Source organism: Aspergillus pseudotamarii, assembly GCF_009193445.1.
Source record: "Aspergillus pseudotamarii strain CBS 117625 unplaced genomic scaffold BDV38scaffold_32, whole genome shotgun sequence".
In the NCBI taxonomy this organism is placed as follows: domain Eukaryota; kingdom Fungi; phylum Ascomycota; class Eurotiomycetes; order Eurotiales; family Aspergillaceae; genus Aspergillus; species Aspergillus pseudotamarii.
In genome coordinates, this window is record NW_022475046.1 from 345,253 (window position 1) to 366,398 (window position 21,146).

Consider the following 21,146-nt stretch of genomic DNA (forward strand, 5'->3'; position numbering starts at 1 on the left):
ACCACGGTGCATATCTGAACGGATCCCGGTTTGTGGGCGAATATGACGACAGATAACTATAATAGGAAATAGCTGGAATATACCTCTTTATTTATAAATCCTATATTCTCCTTACTAGTACGTTAAGTATGAAAAAGGTCTCTATATAAAAGGCCTGGATAATTTAGATCGTAGAACGGTATAGATATATGAAGGTGGTAGCCTGCAGTCAGGAATCATGCCAGTTTGACAAATGCATATCCCCACGCTGTTTACTCGTGCTACACAACCCTATTCACTACAATACGTTATCACCAGAAGCCACAGCATTAGATAAAGCAAGCTAGTCATGGCCATCAACGAGCTGATTCACCGGCTTGAATAGACGTCAGCCGAACTCTTTACTGAACCGTTCATCTTTAGAAAGGCTGTGTTCTTGGCCGCAGACGAGGAAAAGAGTGAAAAGCTATCTACATACCAGGCCCAGCTTGCTGATGAGGGCTACACAACTGTCATTGTCAGCCATGCTACGGAGATCGTCCCCTTGTTAACGCCCGACACGAGTGTTGTCCACATCTCACACGTGGCCAGGGAGAAGAGCGACGTCTACGAAGCAGTGACGAGGTCGACCACCAGTTTAATTGCTGCGGCACAGGAATTGTACCATCATAGCCAAGTCAGAAATCATCATGCAATGTAGATGAATACATCCGCCCCACGTTACGCTAATCTCTGCACTGTTTGCGCACTCACACGAAATATTGATGTAAGTGCACCGATCTCTTCAAACGTTTTTCTCCTTACAGCAGCGAAATAGTGGCCAGAGCCTTGATCTGTGAAGTCTGCTTAGAATATGAGTATGACTCTTATGTAGTGGGAAAGATCTGGATTATACTCTCCCCTGGTTCCATCTTCTCGGTATAGACTATAGGGTGGGTCTACCAAAACCAGAAAAGCCATATAGAGACCGAGACCTGTTGCATCTATATGGAATATGTATTATACTCTCTGCTTGTAGTGTTTAAGGACGATCTCATAGTTTCGGTTCATATTTCATTACATTGCGGTCAATGTGCAACGAAACTCTCTCAATCAGCCTGTCCACCGTAGAACCGCCAGCCCTTGGAATCGTAGCCGGTTATGGAGTGGATGGCCGCCTACCCAGCTGAAGGATCTTCAGCCTCTAGAAGCAGGGCTAAATTACTAGGCAGTACAGATGCTCATCCTTTCTACTCAAAGAGTAGTGGTAGTGGGAAAGAAAAGTGGATCCTAAGGCAAACTAAATCGAGGTTCCAGAAAATGTAGCCCAAATATTACCAAACTTACCAATACCAACGCACTACAGAGTATATACTAGCTGATTAGATCTAGTTAAATGTCCCGAACCTCGATTTAGTCCGCCCTACCGTCCATTTTGCGTCACACCGCTTCTTAGATGGGGCTTGAGATGTAGAAATAGTATCCATTCTCCTAGCCGAAGGGGAGAACGCAGCTGAAATCTGGAGCTAATGCATGTATGATCCACATGCTTTGTCGCAGACGTCCCTGCATCGGATGTGGCGTTCGGAGGATCATGGCTCATGTTCTTTAGTTCATGGTATCGTGCTTTGCAGTTATTCACCACTATAAGATACCTACAATAGTGCTTAACTGACCCTATGGCGCTCCCTGAGACGGGTGGAGTAGGGATCGGTTAAGGAGGTCAGCGCTCCACAAAAGGCACCATTGTATATACATTATGCTGGACTTAGTATTACTACGCCGAATCAGAAGCCACGCTTGCTTTCGAGTAATCTCGGCGGAGGAAGTATATATTAGATCATCCTCGTACTTCCTTCCTCAGTCCGCAGAGGAGCTTTTTTGCATTTAGAGCAGTCTCTTTAACGTATTCCCGGTTTTGATTTGCGTCAAAAGTTTTCTTTGTCTAACATTAAGTTGCTTACCTCCATCCATCATATATTCTCTAGTTTTCAAACGTTAACGCTCCTTCAATTGCGTGATCATGCCATCCACCACGACATGGGATACTATTAGCGCCTTCGAGGTGCCCGAACACTTTAGTCGGTTCCCAGCTGGCATTGCTCGCAATTCCCCTGAGGTGGTCGATGCCCTTAACAAAGTAATTGACGCATCTTGCGCTCAAGGTTCGAAAGAGGAGAAAAAAGCGAGAACCCGCCATTTAACTGCCGGTAATGAGCCTTTTGCAATCTGTCACTGCACTGCATTTCCAGACCGATTAGTTGTACTTTCCTCCATCATCGAGTTGGCATGGATCAACGACGGTAAGCACCCGTGATCGAATAATCACTTCCGCCCAGGATGAAAGGCTAAACCGCGGGGAGTAGATGTCACCGAGGAACTGGAGCATAAAGAAGCCTGCATCAAGCATGATATCCTCATCGATGCTATGGACCCTGAGAAGCTTGCGAATGCACCGGCTGGAACGTTCAACGCCTTAGAAACACTATTTGGCTTGCACGTACAAAAGGCCAGCGCGATGGACCCTGATGCCGCAGAAAAAATGGTTGAGGTGCTCACGAACTATTTGAAAACATTCGATAGTAGTGACGAAGAATTCGTCTCTATGGAGAAATACAACCCGTATCGGGTAGCGAACAGCGGATATTGGTAAGTAAAAACATCGTGGGTGTTTGGTTCCCCCCTTGCCTGAACCCTACTAAACCGTACATGACACAGGATCTCATCTTATTTCATTCGCTGGGGTATGGGATTGGTTCTCAGCGATGTGGAGTATGAATTGCTTCGCGACTTCGACTTCAGCCTGGGCGTCATCCTGGGACTGACCAATGACTACTTCAGCTGGAATGTGGAGAAGGATCAGAAGACGGATCGAGTGCGCAACGCTGTTAAGGTGCTAATGAATGAGTACAATGTTTCCGACACCGTTGCAAAGCCTTTACTGAAAGGTATCATTATCGATGAAGAAGAGAAGGCCTGCCGGTTGAAGCAGAAATTGCTAGAAACCCCCGACGGCCTGTCCCCAGCGGTTCTACAGTATATTGAAGCCATTGAATTATACGTAGGAGGCAGTTGCTATTGGCATGCAACTGCCCCACGTTATAAGATTTAGTCAATCGATGCGAGGATTTCATTTCTTTTCATTTTTGCTGGTGTTATAGTATGTTGGTCGGCTGGACAATCACGAAATAGTTTCAAACTTTGAGACCTGGATCTGCGCTCGAAAGATAGAAGTAGGCCTATACTTTACTTTAATTTTATTTTATGTTTTTTTTTTGGTGATTGGAACAGATTGAGGAGAATGTGATTGGTGGAAACTTTAGGTACTAGAAAATACCCACAAAGGCTGCAAGACCCGCAATTCAGCTGGCAAGATTGGCGCTAAGGAGCACGATCTGTACTAAACCCACTTCGCGTAAAGTCTGAAGAAGGAAAGCCAGTATGCAATTTGACCAAGATAAGTCCCTCCTGCAAGTGGCTAGCTAATCTGTGGAGTAGTTGTTTCAGTGAAGAGGTACTCGAGATTTCTCGGAAAAAGTATCACAAGCAGCCACTCCTTTGCTGCTTCCTCGCCCTAAATCTGCTCGGCTTTGAGCCGCTTCCTCAGACTTTTGCCGAGATCAGCGGTAAAATCACAGTCCTCATACTCCGTACTTGATAGTCCCTCTCACGTGTGCCGAGGGTTTACGCCGGATAAACAATGTAGCTCGAAATATATGCCCTAATGGTTATTTTTGTACCTGGCAAAGGGCTAGGTGCACTTGGCAATAACATTCGTAATCAGAGAAGTATGTTTATATGCTCGATCCTGATGTAACATGTCAGCGAGAAGGCGTTTAAGGCAGCCCAGCTGGCGCATGGTGGGGCAGATGGATATAGTACGTATGTTGATCGATTCACGATAGCTCTGGGAGATTTACTTAAGGCCGAGAGGGCCCACAGTTCTCCTCGGTTAAAAGATCGGCGTGGTTGGGATATCGCCACAGTATTTATTATTAATTTACTAGTTGTAATTGAAGGAAGCTACGTAGTTTTCTCCTCACTGTACTAAGCCTATCGAGTAGTAGTCTTCATACAAAAGTATCTTTAACTTTTGACTCTGCTCCGTATCTATTTCACCGCTGATCCACTACTGAAATAGGGATCAGCGGTACAATAGATCTAGAATCGGTTGGAAGGGGGAAATTGATTTCATTCCATAATTAGATGATTATTATTGCTAGAAGCTATCAACCTAACTCTGGGAAGAAGAAATCGGTTATGAAGAATAACAGCGCTAGGCCTAACTATGCAGCGACAATAGAATCCGATCTATAGCTTTTTATCTTTACAGAATACCGTTGAGTGTAACTATTTGGAACTCAAATCGGATGGTTTAGTATGAAACCAAAATAAGCGTCTTCGTTTCCCGCATACTAGACGTATCTGAAAGAGAACAGCAAAAGGTAATACATGCATGCATCACCACAGCAAATCCCTCACATCTCCACCACCCCGCGGAGTGGGGTTTGCAAGCCCACCATCGTTTATAGAATTTTACCCCCTAGACAGGTTCCGTATCCTCACATGTGCCGGTGCACCGTCTTTGGGATGCGCAGTTGCCTTCCCAGCGGTGTACATCCGCTCGCCTTCGACCATTTGCTTGTCGAATTTGATCCCCTGCTCTTCTCGGAGCCGGTCCCACTCTTCCCAGGCCATCTCAACGTCAAGATCACGGGCAACAGCAACCAGCACTAACTTGAGCACGACAATAGCTAATTCTTGTCCAAGGCATCTCCTAGGACCAAGTTGGAACCCCCGCCACATGTCCTTCGCCGGATGCAATACATCCCCTTCAGGGACCAGGTACCGCTCCGGGATAAATTCCGAGGGCTCATGGAAATTGGCAGGGTCGTTATGTATGGTTATAGAGCTGTCAAAAAGATCGAATCCGTCTGTCGGCCAGACGGTGTTGGAGTCTTTTATGTAAAAGTTAAAGTCTGGCTGTCCTGCCCTGATCGTAATGGTAGCGGGGTTGATGCGTAGCGTCTCCTTGATGACACTGAGGGTGTATTTCAGCGAGTCCAGGATGTAGGGCTCGTCTCGAAGTCTCTGGGCAGCGGCGCTTGGATCAGGGCCAAGAATCCTATCGTGCTCAGCCCGCATTTTATCAAGGCATTCGGGGTGCAGTTGGAGCTGCTTGAATATCCTGGGGAGTGTAATGGAGATTGCATCATCACCCCCGAAGAATGTGGCCATCAGATGGTAGAACACATGCTTGACCAGGGATTCCTCCAGGGGACCGTTGTTGTTTTCTCCTCTGATCCGGTTCAGGTCCTCCGCTGCGGCTTGCACGATGGTTTGGCGGCCTTTGCTAGCCGCACCTAGGTTTTCCAGAATGGATGGTCGAAGGATTTCGAAGAGCTCGTCTCGCTTGCGGCTCACAAGCAGCTTGAACAATGGTGTTACTCTCCAGAGAAGCTTGCGGGGACTGAAAGTAATTTCCATCCGTTCGAGTTGTTCTCGATAAGCAACGGTAAACCGAGATGGATACAGTGACTGAGTGTTCAGCCGTTCGTCACTGAAAGCTATTAATCTGAGGAACGGGGGCTTCACATTTTAGAATCGCTTCACTCACAGAAGAATTCTCCCTGTAACATCGAATGCCAAGTTACTGGATATTTGCTCCAGCGGAAACACCTGGCCCCAATCTCCGTTGCCGCCGGAAAGATTCCTTAACATGTTCGCGAATGCATCAACCTCCTCCAGAATGGCAGGTACCCAGGCTCTGATATTCGCTCGACTAAATCCGCGGTTGAACATCGAGCGCCACATACGCCATTCGTCGCCATGCATACAGATGAGGTCTTTTCCGTTCGAAATTGGTCCAAGGAACTCACCATGCATAGGCGATTTAGGCAAGCTGGTCCCAATTGACATCTGATTGGATACGTACGCCTCCATAGAGAATGCCATTGGCCTGGACATAGGCCAAATATCGACGTATATGACGGGCGGACATCTCTCTTCATTTGGGAAGAACTTTTTCCAGTATTTGCTAATATAGTAGCCAAAGGTTTGAACAAAGTTCGCATCGAATGCCCAATCTCGGTAAAATTGGAGGACAACAGGAAGATGGCCAAAAACTAGAGAATGAGGCATTATTGGCTATCTCATGTTATATCATGGTTACTCGCGTCGAACTTGTAAGAAACATACAATGCCTTGAGACTTAAGCCTCCTGAACTTCATTCGGGCTTGGTATAACTTGATCATAAACAGCGGCAACCACACTGCCAGGATCGTAGCGGCCAGCCATACGAGATTGAACCAATTACTGCCATTTTGCAGTTCGGCCAATGCATCAAGCATGGCAGATCTTCCTAAGAAGGGATCGATCCGTACGGCAGTCAAGCTGGAATTCATAATCAAGTTCAGTGGGAAAAAAAGAACGTAGCTGGACCTAAATATGACCACCTCACGAATATATACCCTGTACACATGCGTAAATAGACTAAAAGGAAAAAGAAAAAGCTGAGAATAAAAAGAAAATAAAAAATAAATAATAAAAAAAAACCAAAATTGACCAAATTGATTAGGACCAGCCCCATTATAGAAACTTTCTCGATCTCCACAAGGCATGTTATGCGATCGAATCCCCATCTTCTGTGCCCCGCATAGACAATTCTAGGTTACATTAACGTATCATTACCATTTTAACAAAGACGGTGAATGCATACATTGCACCTAGACCCAAATACATTTCATTTCGGGGAGGATTGGTGGCTTCTGTTGTAGCTAGAATGAAATGGACTTGTTCGCGAAAATGGCTGGCTGAGTTTGACGAAGAAGACCCAAAGGCTTCGAGCCCATTGGCTGTACGTAACGAACCCATTTAAATTTGTAATTGTCAGTCATTATTGCGCCGCAGCAGGCACCCGATACTCTTGTCGTCTAATGTCTGCCTCGCTTAGGGCTACATAGGTTCTACGGAACAGATATCCGTGTCAGCTGGATTTGTGGCAAACGGAAAAGCGGCTCATTCCGTGCATTTATGCTGCTTGCTTCAAGTCGATCTGCACCTGAGAAAACCCAGCGCAATGACCGAGACCATACCGTGCCCCGTGCGTCAACTTCTAACCTGCGTGCCCATACACTGGGGAGAATGATGCCCAGGATACACCACTATCTTTTGAGTATCTCTGTGCTTCGGTGAAAAGGCGATTGGGAATCTGACCTGAAAAGTGTTTCATCTTGAATATATATGAGAGAAAACAGGATTCCGTGACGGTGGGACAAAATCTGGGATTCTACTTTGTTGTGGTTCAACTTTTGAGGTATAAAAGCATGGTGCCCGACAAAGTCGAGAACAATCATCGAGAAGTTTTCTGACTTAAACCATCGTGGAATTGGTCCTCTTGACTACAGTTTGGAAACTCATTCTTCAGAATGTTATTACCCTCATTTTTTCCCTTTTCGAGTTGCATTTCACCTCTGCATCCACGTTCTTCATATGTTCGACTATGTCATCGTCTACGGGCTTAGTTCGATTCAAGCAGTTGGGAAGGCATTGTTAGCTGATCCTTGTTTTAACGCTGGGCTGAAAGCCAGCATATGCATTTATCCCATCGACTTCGATGGCGAGCATCGGAGCAGGGACTAAGTATCAAAGCTATGGAACGCTACTCGCCAGGGCCTTTGTGCTGCTGACACAACCAAATAGCAATCGCAACCTATGAAACAAAGACAAAACAACAAGCCAAAAACTGTATTTGTAAAATTAAAGGCGCTCCGTAGCCAGTCACTCGACATTACCCAGGAAATTATTCTCTGCGCGTCTGATATCATCGGAACCGGTGGTTTGGGTACAGTACAGGGCTTAGCCAGCTGGATACAATGACCTAGCATTACATTCTCATGGATATTCAGGACCAAGCATGTCGCATGGGATCCTGAAGGAGATCCCATGGCTGCTGCCCCCAATGGGAATACCGTCCCTAACTGGAAACTTGGGTAGGCTCAGGGTTATGGTAGAGACGAGGTTCGCGAGTGTGTCAAGGCAAGTCAAACAGCCTTCCCCGAAACGAAAACTACGTGCGACGTGCTAACACGTTTTGTAATAGCTATATGAAGCGTCTCCGGATAAGTCTCAACGGGATATTCTTTCATATTTCTCGAAAGCAAGGCATAATGGCGACCGCTCAGCAGTCTCTACAGCTACAACACTAGTAGAAGATGCTACTTTATTGATATTACGTGGCAGGTATGCTTCTCTAGCATACGGTAATTATGCGAATGAAGCCTTACCGGGTGGTAAGTGATACAACAGGAAATACACTGGCAAATTCCTTCTATTTCCTAGCCATCCACGCTTCGACATACAGTGTACTACAGAAATGCCTAGGCAAGATATTTCCAAAAGGAGATAAGGAGGCCGCAATTTGCCTATGTTGTAAAGCATACGTTGAATTCAAATATCCATATTTCTTCTCCAGGCAGGGTCGGTGAGAATACAGGACACATTTCTAATGCTAGACTACAGCGGATACAGGGGAGCGAGGACAGAGCATTAATGGCATAGTACCGGCCGCATCATCCATGGAAAATCCACACATAAATCTCACATCATGGTCCCGGTAGGGCACGTAGGTAGACTTACATCTTTGAATCGGGTTCGGAGTCCGATTTTGGATAGTATTCATTGCGTCCTTAGTGTTTTAGGGGATCTTAGAAATGAGTCTGAGTGGCTACATTGATAGCTCTCTTCCTTATTCTTCGGCTAGGCCTCACAAATGGTTGGAGAGGGCCGTTACTGCAATCGCTGGTAAACTATACAACAAAGATCGATCGCAGCTCCTGATTTCAGATCAAACTAAGAGCGCCGCCCGAATTCCTTGGCGGAGTCTACGTATAATGTTATTTTTCGATTGAGCCAACAATACTTCGCACAAGCTTATTTTCAACTAGGTGATGTGGCGGTCCGCAAGCACTCTCAGTTGCGTTTTGTGAATGACTTGGATATTGATGCCACATACCTACTCTAGGTGACGATGGCAGCAATCTCAGAAACCCCTGCGTGGTCCACGGTTGCGTTTTCAACTACGTATCCTAAATCTGGAGTCCTACCGGGTTCTGAAAGTCATACGTCTCCGTGTGTATATCTCGGGATATCTCGGGGTCTGCATGTGACGGGCTAGACACAGGCAGACCGAGTCGCTTATAAATACATCTGGTATGATGGGTGGAAGTTCAGTTATAAGGCCATGTTTCCCCATGGAGCATTCCTCCCCGGCAGACAACTCGCAAAAGAACCTGTCCAGAAACCATCTCTACCCAGACTGCACAAATGAGTTCTCCGTACATCCTCCCTACGGGCGCAACAGTCCTGGTCACCGGCGCCAACGGATTTATTGCATCGCATACTGTAGACAAACTACTGGAGCAGGGCTATAAAGTCCGCGGCACAATCCGCACTCCTAAACCATGGCTGAACGAATTCTTCGACGGAAAGTACGGCAAAGGACATTTTGAGACGACGATTGTCTCCGATTTTAGCGATGTCTCGAGCGTAGACACTGCGCTGCAGGGCGTGTCGGGGGTTATCCATATGGTCGGTAGCCTCTATTGTCCACGGATTGAGTTGTTCATGTTATCCCGACTTACATACCGGTAGGCATCTGATTTGACTTTCAATTCAAACCCCGATGCGGTCATTCCTTGGGTGATCGATGCAACCCGCACAATCCTCGAGGTTGCATCGAAACATTCAACCATCCGAAGGGTCGTCCTTACATCGTCTTCGAGGGCCTGTTATACAGCTACTCGGGCTAGCACCCGCGGCGTGAAGATAGATGAGAGTAAGTATCGCTTGTAAATGTCTGTCAGAAATACGGTTGTCTGACTATTATTTAGACACCTGGAATGAGGCCGCCATAAAGGCCGCCTGGGACCCGACGACGCCTGACGAAGCAAAGGCGTACGTCGTGTATTCTGCATCCAAAGCAGAATCGGAAAGGTACGCTTGGAAATGGGTTGAAGAGAATCATCCTCATTTCGACTTCAACACGGTGCTTCCGGATCTTAACGTGAGTGTCCCACCCCCGGCCTTTTACCTACCGAAAAAAAGTAGGACGCGTCTGATGAAACGATATTGCCATACAGATGGGCAGAATCCTCCATCCAGAGATCTTCGGTTCCACCATGGGCTACACCCGCAAGCTTCTCCAGGGAGATCCTACTCCATTCAGTCTTTTCCCGCCCCGTAAGATCCATCCTTCCCTTATTTATGTTTTTTTTACGTCTCCTCTAACGCATATCTCATCGATCGTGTAGAATGGTATGTAGATGTCGAAGACGTGGCCCGTCTCCATCTCATTGCACTTCTTGGTGAGAAGGTGAAGGCTCAACGGATCTTTGCTTTTGCGGCATCGAAGAACTGGACCGACTATATTCAGATCTTGCGAAAGTTGAGGCCCCATAATAAGTTGATTCCCGACGCCCCTGCAAATGAGAGACATGATGAAGCTGTTATCCTTCCGGCTCATAAAGCGGAGGCGTTGCTGAGAGAGTTCTTCGGCAGGGATGGTTGGACTTCTCTTGAAGAGAGTCTGGCTGCTGGAATCCAGGGGTTTGAGTAGATTGGATTGGTAGATAGAGATATCTTGACGATGTTCTATATACTTTACTAAGTATATCAAAGATATCTGTCTACTTTTTTAGGCAGTGAGCCCATAAAGATACGTGACGACATTTTTGAATTAAGAGAGCGGTATTATCTGGGCGTTGAGATTTACGAAGACATTTCCAATGACCTTGTAACCTTTCAAGATGTGGTCGAATTTGCTTCTAGTAACTCAAGAGACATTCGAATATACATGAGGGAAATGCCGTATTGTAGGAGAGTAGTCAGTAGCAAGTGGTCGGGGTATAATCCTGACCCCAGTACCCTCCGTCAACGATCGTTCAGTTCACGATACTTCCTTCACCCCAGACCTGAATGCTTCATTCACTAGCACAAGCCCTGGCACTCTACAATTCATTCAATTTAACAAGATGCAAGATGACGTAGGGTTACCGCCTTGCCAAGATATGCTATATTAAAAGAAGAGGGGGCAGATCGCGGGGCTCGCGGTGGATCATACAGAAATGCATAATTCAAACAACCATCAAATTGTACTCTATACCTACTACTAGTACTCGTATACCACATTCATACCCACCTAGCTCTCATAGCAATGGCACCTTCAGAGTACTTCATCAGACTACAGAAGGGTGGGTCTTCACCCAACCAAATCCCCTCCTCAAAACTACTACTATTCATTCTAACACCGGGTTCCAATGAAGGTATCGAAGGCGGTTTCGCACCTCCTACTCCATCTGCAATTCTAAAATTGGTCAAAAGCGCTGACGACTCCAATATCATCATCAACGAATCTATCCGTCCAGATGGCGAACCGGGCATGGAACGGAAACCTCAGAAAACCCTCGACTCGTCGGATGAAGAGGTCCAGGATCTGGTAACTGAGCTCTATGAGATTCTGCAAACCTTGCCATTGGAGAGTCCGCCGGGGTCGGAGGACATTTATCGAAGGGATACGTCTATTACGTGGGGTAGTGATGATTTTGAGTGGTGTAATGGCGGACCGCAGGGGTGTACGCGAGAGGAGAGTGATGTACATCCTTCTGAGGCGGAGCAGAGTAAGTTCGTGAGGGCTATTGATATTGTGAGGGAGTTGGTTGGGATGGGGACTCCCTGAGGGAATGATAAGAGACGTTTTCTATGGGGGTTATGGGTGGATATCGTCGAGTTTGGTGATCATCGCTAGCTTATTACTCGGTGGTAGTCGGTGGTGCGTGGCAAGATCGGTGGATGGTAGGGATATTTCGCCTGGCTTGGTAGTATCACAGTGCCCTGCCCTACGGGGATTGTTGGATATTGTAGAGATTTGACATTATGGACGGCCCTCTTTAACTACATGAATTGCATTTTGGATCATGTGATAAGCTTACCCAATTCTTCTTCAGTATCTATCATCTGTAATGTTTTATCATATATCTTGCGAGTCTACTCGGAAGAATTATACCTCCGTTATTACCTCTCTCACTCTAGCACAAATGTAGTGTGAATAGTCTCAGTATAGTTGGACATCGACAACTCATGTTGTAGGCATGAACAATAGAAAAGCATTTATCATACATTCCAGGATGGTATCCTTGAGAACCCGGAGCTGTACACATTTTCGCACATGCCATCACGTTAATGAATCACGGTAAGCACATCTCTGGTCAAACCTTCACCCTGGCTGAAGTCGTCAAACACCGGCATCGTGGGAAAGTGTGTCGAAGTGAACAACTTCACACGGGAAAGAATACAACCTGATCACAATAAAGAACGTTTACAAGGGCCGCATATCTTTCATCACATTCGGGGGAGCATATGTCTATGTTATCTCATGCCCACTCGACCAATGCCCACTCGACCAAAATAGCCATATGGTCACAAGGTCGCATCTTGAACACCTTATCCCAACATGTTATACCTATTACTGCTTCAACTAGGATGAGGGAATCAAAGAGGGAGGGAAGGCAGCGAAATACCATGATTGTTCACATACCACTGCAACATGAATAGGGAATTCGGTGGAGTCTCTAGCGCCATGCCCACAGCATAGACAATTTTGTGAAGCGTGTAGGAACCAATACTGATTTTGAAGCTACCTGCGCCAGCAGCAGAGCCGGACTTACCTCAACTAAAGTCACCCAGGTAAGGGTGTGTCTCCCAAGTGGCTTTTATCGTAGTGGGTCATTAGATGCACATCCATGCACCGGTAGTAGCGCCAGCATATACTAGACAAAACACCATGTGAAAGCTTCCCGAGACATCTAGACGGTAATAGGCCATAACTGAGTTACATAACATGGCTCTGGCTACAGAACCCGCGAAGAAAAACAGTTTAATTAATATTCGTCTCCTGTTCTAGCAGCTAGATAGAAGAGGTGATCCGTGCTCGTCAGTAGTATAGCCGCCAAACTTTGAGCAGGATTAAGCTTAAGATAAACTTTTGGCCAACCGGATTGATTCCGAGGGGACTTGGAAAATGGAAAATGGGCCAATTCATGACATGTTTGATATCCTGCTAATAAGGAATCATGCCCTATATTATGTCATTGGTGTGTTCTGACGCCGGGTTTAGACATGGTTACTTTTAAATTAACTCCTTGCATGGTTTACGAAGATGTAATATGTATGTAATGATATAAATTACCGGATGATTTGGTTAGCTTTTGTTGTATTCGCCGGGTTTAGTCTTGAATTATTGCGGACCAGCTATCGGAGTCTACGGGAGTAGTTGTCTCCAAAATATATATCGGGATTGTAAATTTCACCACGAAGGATGTATTCTCATTTCTAGCTCTACCTTGGGATAATTTGCGAGAGCTCTGATCGTCAAATCCCAATTCCCATCAATTCAATTTCCTCCACAAGAAATAATCACAACTTTTTTGATCGGTATTAAAAGTGACTATGTTGGGTCCAAACCAGCTAAACCCATATGCAAACCCAGAAATCAAGACGCCAGAAATGCATTTAAAGGCCAATAAACTTCATCAAGAGCCAATAGCTCAGTCAGCATCATTGGTCTAGTGGTAGAATTCATCGTTGCCATCGATGAGGCCCGTGTTCGATTCACGGATGATGCATTCTTTTTTGCTTTTCTTTTTGTTTCTCTCCGACGAAATTACTTTTTCTTTTTTTTTTCGACGGGAGTTTAAAGACGGTGACCGACCGCGTTTCGTTCCTCATCCCAGATCGCATATCCCCATTGCCATCCGGCCGCGTTTCCGATCGTCCGCTCGATCCACGGTTCCTGGAGGTTGTCGCTGCGGACCACTTCCCGGACGCGGTGGATGGGCCCGTAGCCATGCCAGTGGTGCTTCCAGCCGCTGTTGGGTTGCTCGATGGCCGGCATGAGCGGGAGGGTTCTGCCGATGTCTTCGCTTTCGTACTTGTCGGCTGGGTAGAGAAGAGATGGGGGGTCCCGGGAGACCTGGACGAGGATCATGAAGGAGGACTTGGAGGAAACAGCATTACAGGCGATGAGGTTGCGGCGTGCCTCGTAGGATGGTTGACGGAGGACTTTGTAGAGGAACGATGGACCTAGGGAGACGAGGTGGTTGCGGTAATCATTGTAGTCGTTGCCGTCGCTTCCTGTTGGTTTCCATTAGTGTCTGGACTCTTGGAGATGAACTCTACTAGAGAGGGAAGAAGGGCTTACCATCGCCATCCACGCTGGGGAACAGTTCCATGCCGTCGACTGTGGGCCGGAGCGATTGCCATTCATGACTGTTCCGGGGGAACTCCTGGGCGATCTCGGAGAAGATCTCCGTATATTGCTGTTGGAGGAAGACCCAGAGACAACCGAATTCTTCGACCTCCCAGGGCGGCATGGTGCCGAAGATCATACTCCACATTTCGTGGAGGTTGAAATTGCGGTACCAGCTCGAGGATCGGCGCTTGAAGAAGCGGGATTGTGAGGGCGAGGCTACGTCGGTGGTGTGATGCTGCTCTTCGCTCCATTCTCGGGCGCCGAAGATGTTGCAGTAGGTTTGAAGACGGCAGAGGGCGCGGAGAATGCGGGCTTTTTCAGTATTAGAGGGGTTGATGGGACGGTTCTGCTCCCATGTTTCTTGCGACACGCCAGGTGGGCAAGAGGCTTGAGCGCAGTAGACGTTGAGGAGGTATTCGAGTTGGCGGTAGAAGTGGGAGAGCTGTAAGCATTCCTCCATGTCGGCGGGAGCATTCTCGGAGCCTGGTAGCTCGCCATGGCGACGGCGACGGTCGAGGAGGGTGACAATCTCATTTCGGTTGGCCGGTACGTCGGCATGGAGACCTTGGGAGCGTAGGGCGGCCATTGGCTCGGCCAGGTCTACGAGACCATACTGTCGTTGGAGGATGTCATGGAGGAGCTTCTTCTTGGAGAGGGTATAGGTGTTGTAGTAGATCGGGGAGGCGTGAACCAGAGACTTGAGGGATGGGACATCGGGGAGCTGTTGGATGATGAGGATGCGAAGCTCGGTTGGGAGGGATTCAAGCGCCATGACTGCCGGCAGCACATTGGCCAGTGATTAGATCGATCTGATAACGAAGAGGAATGGATGATGACACGATGTTGTCAGCTGAATGAGATTGGCAAAGTGGCTGTGGTCGGGGTGGGATATATATATATATATATATATGACCAGACATTGGTTGTGCCATGGGTGCCGGTCTCACATTAAAAATGTTGACCGAAGAAATCATTGCAACGACGTGATCCTCAACAATGGAAACGTGAGGCAAAATGGAAGCTTGACAACGTCAGTGGATCCGCCGTCTTGGACCAGTCACGGCGATGCGCTTCTCGGCATTTACCTAATGGAAATGCGGGGGAGAAAAATGCGGAGGACCTCAGTTCCTCTCTTCCTCCCTGTCGATCTCCCTTTTTCGATTTTATTCAAATTTGGGGAAATTCATTTACTGGAGAAAATCTCTCATAGAATTGGTTGTCTTTCTCCTGAGCACCGTCCAGGCACCGAATTCTATTCCCTTCCTCCCGTCCCTCCTTTCCATCCTCAACTACAATATTGCCGCCGAGAAAAGAATCAAATCGACTCAAATCATAAACCGATTTAACATTTCCCATAAATTCAATCCTCCAGTAGATCCAGACACGACAGCCACGCATTTGTTTGCGTGATGATATTTATAGACGATCCATACCAATGGCTGTGACGTGATCGCAACGTGATTTCACCCCAAGAAATCTCTTCATTTCCATTACCTAAAATTGTGGACGCCGGGCCGGTCTAGAATGAGATTCCTGGGTCAGCAGCCTATCCCTTTCTCTTTTCAGTTTCTCCGTCCATCACGCGGTGAGGGATAAAATCTCTCACTGGAAACGCTTTCCTTGTGTGGTCTTTTCGGTTGATCCGAGCAAACTTCCCTTGTTTTGACTCTGGCAAGCATCGGCTACAAGAGGCGATTCAACGCCGGTGTAAACTCGGTGGTTGTGCCGATGACGTCATATACGCTGCATCCCTGCCGGTCTGACTTATCCTCGCCCTACCCCGGTCCGGTCATGTGAAGCCTGGGAGCCTTGGGTTCCCCTGGTTTCCCATCCCCTGGCCCATTGGGGAATGGCGGTGGTCCTTCCTCATGGGGTCGTGGCTGAGGTCACGGTACCTGAGTCACGGGGGAACGTCGCAGTTCGAGGTTAGAACTATAGAATTTTTCCATCGTGACTCGCCCCTATCCACACGATATCCACTGTGGATGTCGAGTGGATATTGGATGCCGCGACGAAAGTACGGAGGACAATTGATTGAATTTCATCTCAACGAAAACTTTAATCCTTGACTCACGGACAGAATTGAATTCTCTGTTTTTTGGACAGACCGTCGCCCCCGTGAAGAGGCAAGAAAGAATCCAATTGAATATTCAGTGAAGAATTGACCATAGGGGCATAGTATTGATATATATACACATTTGGTAGACCAGTTAATGCATACGTATTACCCTGGAACATTACGCCATAAATTGTCATAAGGCCAAAGGCTTGTCCGATGTAGAAGGCTCGAGGAGCTTCACAACGGTTTAGGGTGCCTCAGGCATGAGTGTGAGCCTGGGATCTGCCGCTCATACACGCTAGGCTTATTTAGGCAGGTTGAGGCAGTGACCTGACTCGGAAGGCCTTCCGAGTCCACTCCCTCCAGAGTAAATGAAATGCTGGCGTTGGGCGATGAATCCCATCCAATGTCTCTATATATATCTCAATTTTATATACGTTCAGTACATACGACCATAGGGTGTGGAGAACAGGGCTTCCCGTCCGCTCAGCCGTACTTAAGCCACACGCCGGGAGGTTAGTAGTTGGGTGGGTGACCACCAGCGAATCCCTCCTGTTGTATGTTTTTTTTTTGTTGCTTTCATTGGGTTTAGTCTATTGGCACTTTATCTGTACGCTATTCACTCCTAAACCTACCTAAACTTCACCCATTGCACCATTATAACCCTGGATGCAGCAGGCCGATACCGCCAATCCGCAATAATTGAATATCCCAGTTTTGTACCTTCCTCTGCTGGCAGAATAGTTTACTATACTGAGACGTTGCTTGAATTCCTTAGTCTGCTTGGTCTGCTTAAACTGTTTAAATTGTTTACTTAGTTTATAGACTGAGTATAGCCTACTTAGTTTACGTAGTCTATTCACAGTCTAGGGGCGGCCTGACCGTCTGCTAGTAGGTCTACTTGGCTCTGCTGCTGCAATAGTTTGAATCTCAGGGTCTCTTCTTAGTAAGGCGGTCAGCCGGGCGGTTATCTAGGGGATGGAGAAGTAAATATAGCTCTGACCTTAGCGGTGGGAACTATTCGTATTTGTGGAAACACCTATGTGCAGGGTGAGTACGCTATTTGGCATGGCTAGATTCCAGGGCGCGACCACAGTCTATTATGGTATCTTGTTACTATAGGTAACTATCTACGGTGGATCAACTGACCGTTATGACCTATCCGTGTATGTCACTGCTCCTTTACATTATCAGCTAGGGTGAGACCTTTCGCCGGCTTGAGCTCATTGCCAGCCATAATAGTATCTGATCATCTAGTTTGAGGCAGAGGTACCCAACGCCAGTCACACCTTGACCGACAGACACGGCCTTTCATTTCCGAGTTTTGGTCCTCTGTCTCCTGGGTTAGGTTGTGAACCATGGAACATAACCATATCCCCCGACAAAAATGGTAGTGTGCAACTTGAGCTTTATCTGTCTTTGTAGAAGTAATAACCTGTCGATTTGACGGAAAGCATCTGATAAACATACGGGAGATAGAGCCTGACTTCCAATTGGCCGGAAAATGTGACATAGCGATATGATCTCTTAATCGCCATATAGGCCAAGACAAGAGCGGATATAGACGTCAATGAGAGATCAAATGTAATAAATTGTAAGAGAATCTCTTCTTGCCGACATTGGAACTTTGCACTTCGGAATGTCTACAGTGCAAATGAGTAACCTTCCTGGTTGTTCATGGCAGCTTTTGCCGTCTAGTACAACCCTAGTAACACTAGAAGAGTATGTGGTGTTAACGTCAAAGGTCACAGATGAACTACTAGACAAATGGGATTTTGGTGCTATTCATTCTCTGTATTAGAAAAACCATGTAACGGGGTTGTACCTTAATCCACAAGGACACGCCGTATATGTGAGCGTCATACTGGCGTCTCTGACATGTTCAAACGGTCGTTTTAACCCATCGAACGGGCCCATGGTGATGTGTGTGCTACCTTGTCGAGCAAGTAATATGCTGTATATGCTTCTATACGTATTCTCTATGCAACCGGCAGAATGCCTGAAACTGATAACGATCCACCGTCGACAAGGGTGTGGGGTATATGGATAGTCGATGGAACGATATACCAAAAGGATATCATATACCGAATATCGACCACATCACATACTAAATAGACTCTTGAAAGATGCCACAGATGCCCTGGAGGTGGTTCTAGTAGTGGCGAGGTTCTTCCCATCATCCCATAATCATGCCAACTTTTGCCAAGGTCCAATGACACAACCCCGCCTTCAACAAGGCTGAAATATGTCTGGGTGCGGCCTGGTTCGCAGACAAAACACCTTTACACTCATGCCATCGCTCCGAAGAATACGGATGCCATGGCAAATGTCCACACCTATGAAACCAAACCACCGGCTATTATATATGGCACAGCGTGGCAGGGATCCGGAATGAAGCCTCTCACCTGTTCGGCAATTTCTGCTGGTATATATGGGTTTGATACGGCTGAACAACAAAAAAACTATTCCCAAGCCCTTCTCGGCGATGCCCTTCGCCTTCATATAGGGAATGGCTTGGTGTCAAGACATGATCTATGGGTAGGTGCATCTAGCCTTCTGCTAAATGCCAAAACTTTCCATTCCATCTAATCCCACACAACGGACACCTTGGTTTGGCACTCCTTTAGGAGGATGTATAGATATACGATAATAATGAACGCCTTTGGATAATTTTTACACTGCAATACTTACAAATTGTAACAGGTACAAACCAAATTCTCCCCATATGATAATGGCTTCTCCAAAGGCACTCGAACATACGAGAAGCTGGAGGATATTGCAATGCATGTCCACCATTCAGTCCCTCTGTCTGTCTTGGAACTGTGGGGCTCGTCCCCATCCTCACACGAGGGGTCTTCCTCAGCCAGCGCCTCGGAGATGTATATCGACTGTCTGATATTACACTCAGTTCTTGAAACATTGACCGAGACACTTGCTGCATGGTCTGCGATGGAGAATTTTGTCCCCCACCCCGTACGTACTCTTGGTATCTCCAACATCTCCTATGCCCGATTACGCACTTTATATGATGTCGTGGCGATCAAACCTCGTGTCGTACAAAACGCCTTTGGTCCAGAGAATGGCTTTGATAATGCAGTTCGTACATTCAGTCAGGAAAAGGGAATCCTTTATCAGGGATTTTTCATTATCAAGAGGAACAAGTCTCTGCTGAAGTCTACGGCAGTGCAGGAAGTCGCGAACACCCTGTGTGTTGACCCTGAACCAGCGCTGATGAGTTTAGTCGAATCCATGGGGGTGTCGGTTATCTTTGGCAGCTCCAATGAGGCACATATTAAGGAAAATGCAAAGGCTTTGGCCAGGGTCAAGGCGTATCGCGACGAAGGTGGCCACGAATGGTGGAGACGAATGACAGAGTCCCTCAAACAGACCATGTACAATGGCACACATTGAGAAACTTGAGGCTGGATTGTAGCTCCACATAACTGACACTTATTTCCTTTTCTTAGTTTTGCGAATTATATATGATATATCCTGTCCCACTGCCATGCATACATCTAGATAAGTGAAACGATGGATTTCTCGTATCACAGTTTATGCGGCCGTGAACAAAGCCTGATGCTACTGGGAAAAGTATTAAAAACAAAAAATGTACGACATGAGCGGCCCCCGATGGCGTTCGGCCTATGCCGGAAAGCTAATGGTATCGGCGTGATTCGTCCCTCGAGAAGCTTCCTGCTACTCTATCCCCGATTCTTCACGTTTCATTCCTTGGGGATATGTGAATACCAGAGCTCTGAACTCCACACTCTCCCTGTTTGTAGACTGGCACGGTGCATCAGGTTGGGCGAAGGAACTATGAGGGCATACTTGGGCGAACTATTAGCAGGGTCAAGGACAAGCTGGTAACTAAACATACTGGTAGATTCAACATCCTTTTCAGAGTCGAAATTTTTGAATAGGCATATTTCGTCGGGTGTTTGATGATGAAGATAATACCAGCGAAATCCCGGCCGGTACTTCTGGTACATTGTCTCGCCTACATAGTCCTTTCGGACCAGATCAACTGCCACAAGGTCACTAAGACCCATTGTCCGACCATCACCTAGAGCAAGTGGCCAATTTTTGACGACATCCAATGGTCGCCAAAGGCTTCATAAGTACTTAGCATGTTGTTTCACTTGATCTGCCTTCAGGAACTCACTTGATTACCCTTATGCGGCCTTTCAGTAACTGATCTGCTCGGCTGCCCCTCAGCATTCTCACCCGTTTCACGGTAGCGTAGGGGCTCTGATCTTGATTCAGATGCATGATTAGTCGTAATTTGTCTTCTGGAAGCTGTGAACTGTGCCTTCTACTTACCAAGATGAACTTGCTGTGCTGGGACGAGCGCATGGGTGGGGTTATTCATATCAACTGCCTGATTGACAGGAGCTCGCCATGTTGTAGACCGACGCTATCTTGAGTGTTAATGAAACTCGCAGGACCAAATTGGTTTCCGGGCATATCTGGGCATAACTCACTCTCCAATCAAATACCTCAACCTCGTCAACACCCTCAACCATCTCCTTGATCAGCCGCTTCACTTCAGGTATATGGTATGTCTCGACCTGTCTAGCAACATCCCAGTCCTTGAACGTGGTGGGAGCAGTACGAAAACAGAAACCATGCTTATCAAGCCCAAAATTCGACTCGTTTCCGCGAATGTTGATAACTTTCTCCTTAGCAGGTCTCTCCCAAGATAAATTTGCCTTCGACTGGTTGTCTCGTATATGGGACAGGATCTGGTATGGCTTCTCGTACTGGAAACAGTCCCGATTCTCTATATAAGAGAACTGCGCCAGTTGATATTCCGGGCCCATTTT

The 21,146-nt window shown here is 46.9% G+C and overlaps 7 protein-coding genes and 1 non-coding gene across 8 annotated transcripts; 5 read left to right on the plus strand and 3 right to left on the minus strand.

Annotated features, from left to right (window-relative positions):
• Positions 1–1,981: 1,981 nt before the first annotated feature.
• On the plus strand, positions 1,982–3,070 carry BDV38DRAFT_283729 (terpene synthase family protein; the record flags this gene model as incomplete). The annotated part of the gene is made up of 3 exons (XM_032060093.1): positions 1,982–2,261; positions 2,325–2,607; positions 2,677–3,070. The coding sequence occupies 3 exons, from the start codon at positions 1,982–1,984 to the stop codon at positions 3,068–3,070; spliced, it is 957 nt and encodes a 318-aa protein (XP_031912854.1).
• Positions 3,071–4,297: 1,227 nt separating this feature from the next.
• On the minus strand, positions 4,298–6,099 carry BDV38DRAFT_293745 (cytochrome P450; the record flags this gene model as incomplete). Its single annotated transcript, XM_032062320.1, has 2 exons — positions 4,298–5,518; positions 5,576–6,099. The coding sequence occupies 2 exons, from the start codon at positions 6,097–6,099 to the stop codon at positions 4,495–4,497; spliced, it is 1,548 nt and encodes a 515-aa protein (XP_031912855.1). The 3' UTR covers positions 4,298–4,494.
• Positions 6,100–9,158: 3,059 nt separating this feature from the next.
• Positions 9,159–10,769, plus strand: BDV38DRAFT_249143 (NAD dependent epimerase/dehydratase). Its single transcript, XM_032054805.1, has 5 exons — positions 9,159–9,547; positions 9,611–9,794; positions 9,850–10,022; positions 10,099–10,198; positions 10,270–10,769. The coding sequence occupies exons 1-5, from the start codon at positions 9,284–9,286 to the stop codon at positions 10,572–10,574; spliced, it is 1,026 nt and encodes a 341-aa protein (XP_031912856.1). The 5' UTR covers positions 9,159–9,283; the 3' UTR covers positions 10,575–10,769.
• A 307-nt stretch (positions 10,770–11,076) lies between these two features.
• Positions 11,077–11,940, plus strand: BDV38DRAFT_249145 (uncharacterized protein). The gene is made up of 2 exons (XM_032054806.1): positions 11,077–11,208; positions 11,281–11,940. The coding sequence occupies exons 1-2, from the start codon at positions 11,172–11,174 to the stop codon at positions 11,691–11,693; spliced, it is 450 nt and encodes a 149-aa protein (XP_031912857.1). The 5' UTR covers positions 11,077–11,171; the 3' UTR covers positions 11,694–11,940.
• A 1,595-nt stretch (positions 11,941–13,535) lies between these two features.
• Positions 13,536–15,233, minus strand: BDV38DRAFT_109068 (uncharacterized protein). Its single transcript, XM_032050945.1, has 2 exons — positions 14,214–15,233; positions 13,536–14,146 (listed from the first exon to the last, which is right to left on the minus strand). The coding sequence occupies exons 1-2, from the start codon at positions 15,034–15,036 to the stop codon at positions 13,707–13,709; spliced, it is 1,263 nt and encodes a 420-aa protein (XP_031912858.1). The 5' UTR covers positions 15,037–15,233; the 3' UTR covers positions 13,536–13,706.
• BDV38DRAFT_t146 lies at positions 13,568–13,638 on the plus strand. Its single transcript has one exon. It is a non-coding gene; the product is annotated as a tRNA-Gly (tRNA).
• A 3,292-nt stretch (positions 15,234–18,525) lies between the features above and the next one.
• BDV38DRAFT_249150 (NADP-dependent oxidoreductase domain-containing protein) lies at positions 18,526–19,773 on the plus strand. Its single transcript, XM_032054807.1, has 2 exons — positions 18,526–18,861; positions 19,027–19,773. The coding sequence occupies exons 1-2, from the start codon at positions 18,643–18,645 to the stop codon at positions 19,732–19,734; spliced, it is 927 nt and encodes a 308-aa protein (XP_031912859.1). The 5' UTR covers positions 18,526–18,642; the 3' UTR covers positions 19,735–19,773.
• A 272-nt stretch (positions 19,774–20,045) lies between these two features.
• BDV38DRAFT_283735 (uncharacterized protein) lies at positions 20,046–21,143 on the minus strand (the record flags this gene model as incomplete). The annotated part of the gene is made up of 4 exons (XM_032060094.1): positions 20,046–20,433; positions 20,486–20,576; positions 20,644–20,737; positions 20,805–21,143. The coding sequence occupies 4 exons, from the start codon at positions 21,141–21,143 to the stop codon at positions 20,046–20,048; spliced, it is 912 nt and encodes a 303-aa protein (XP_031912860.1).
• Positions 21,144–21,146: the final 3 nt, after the last annotated feature.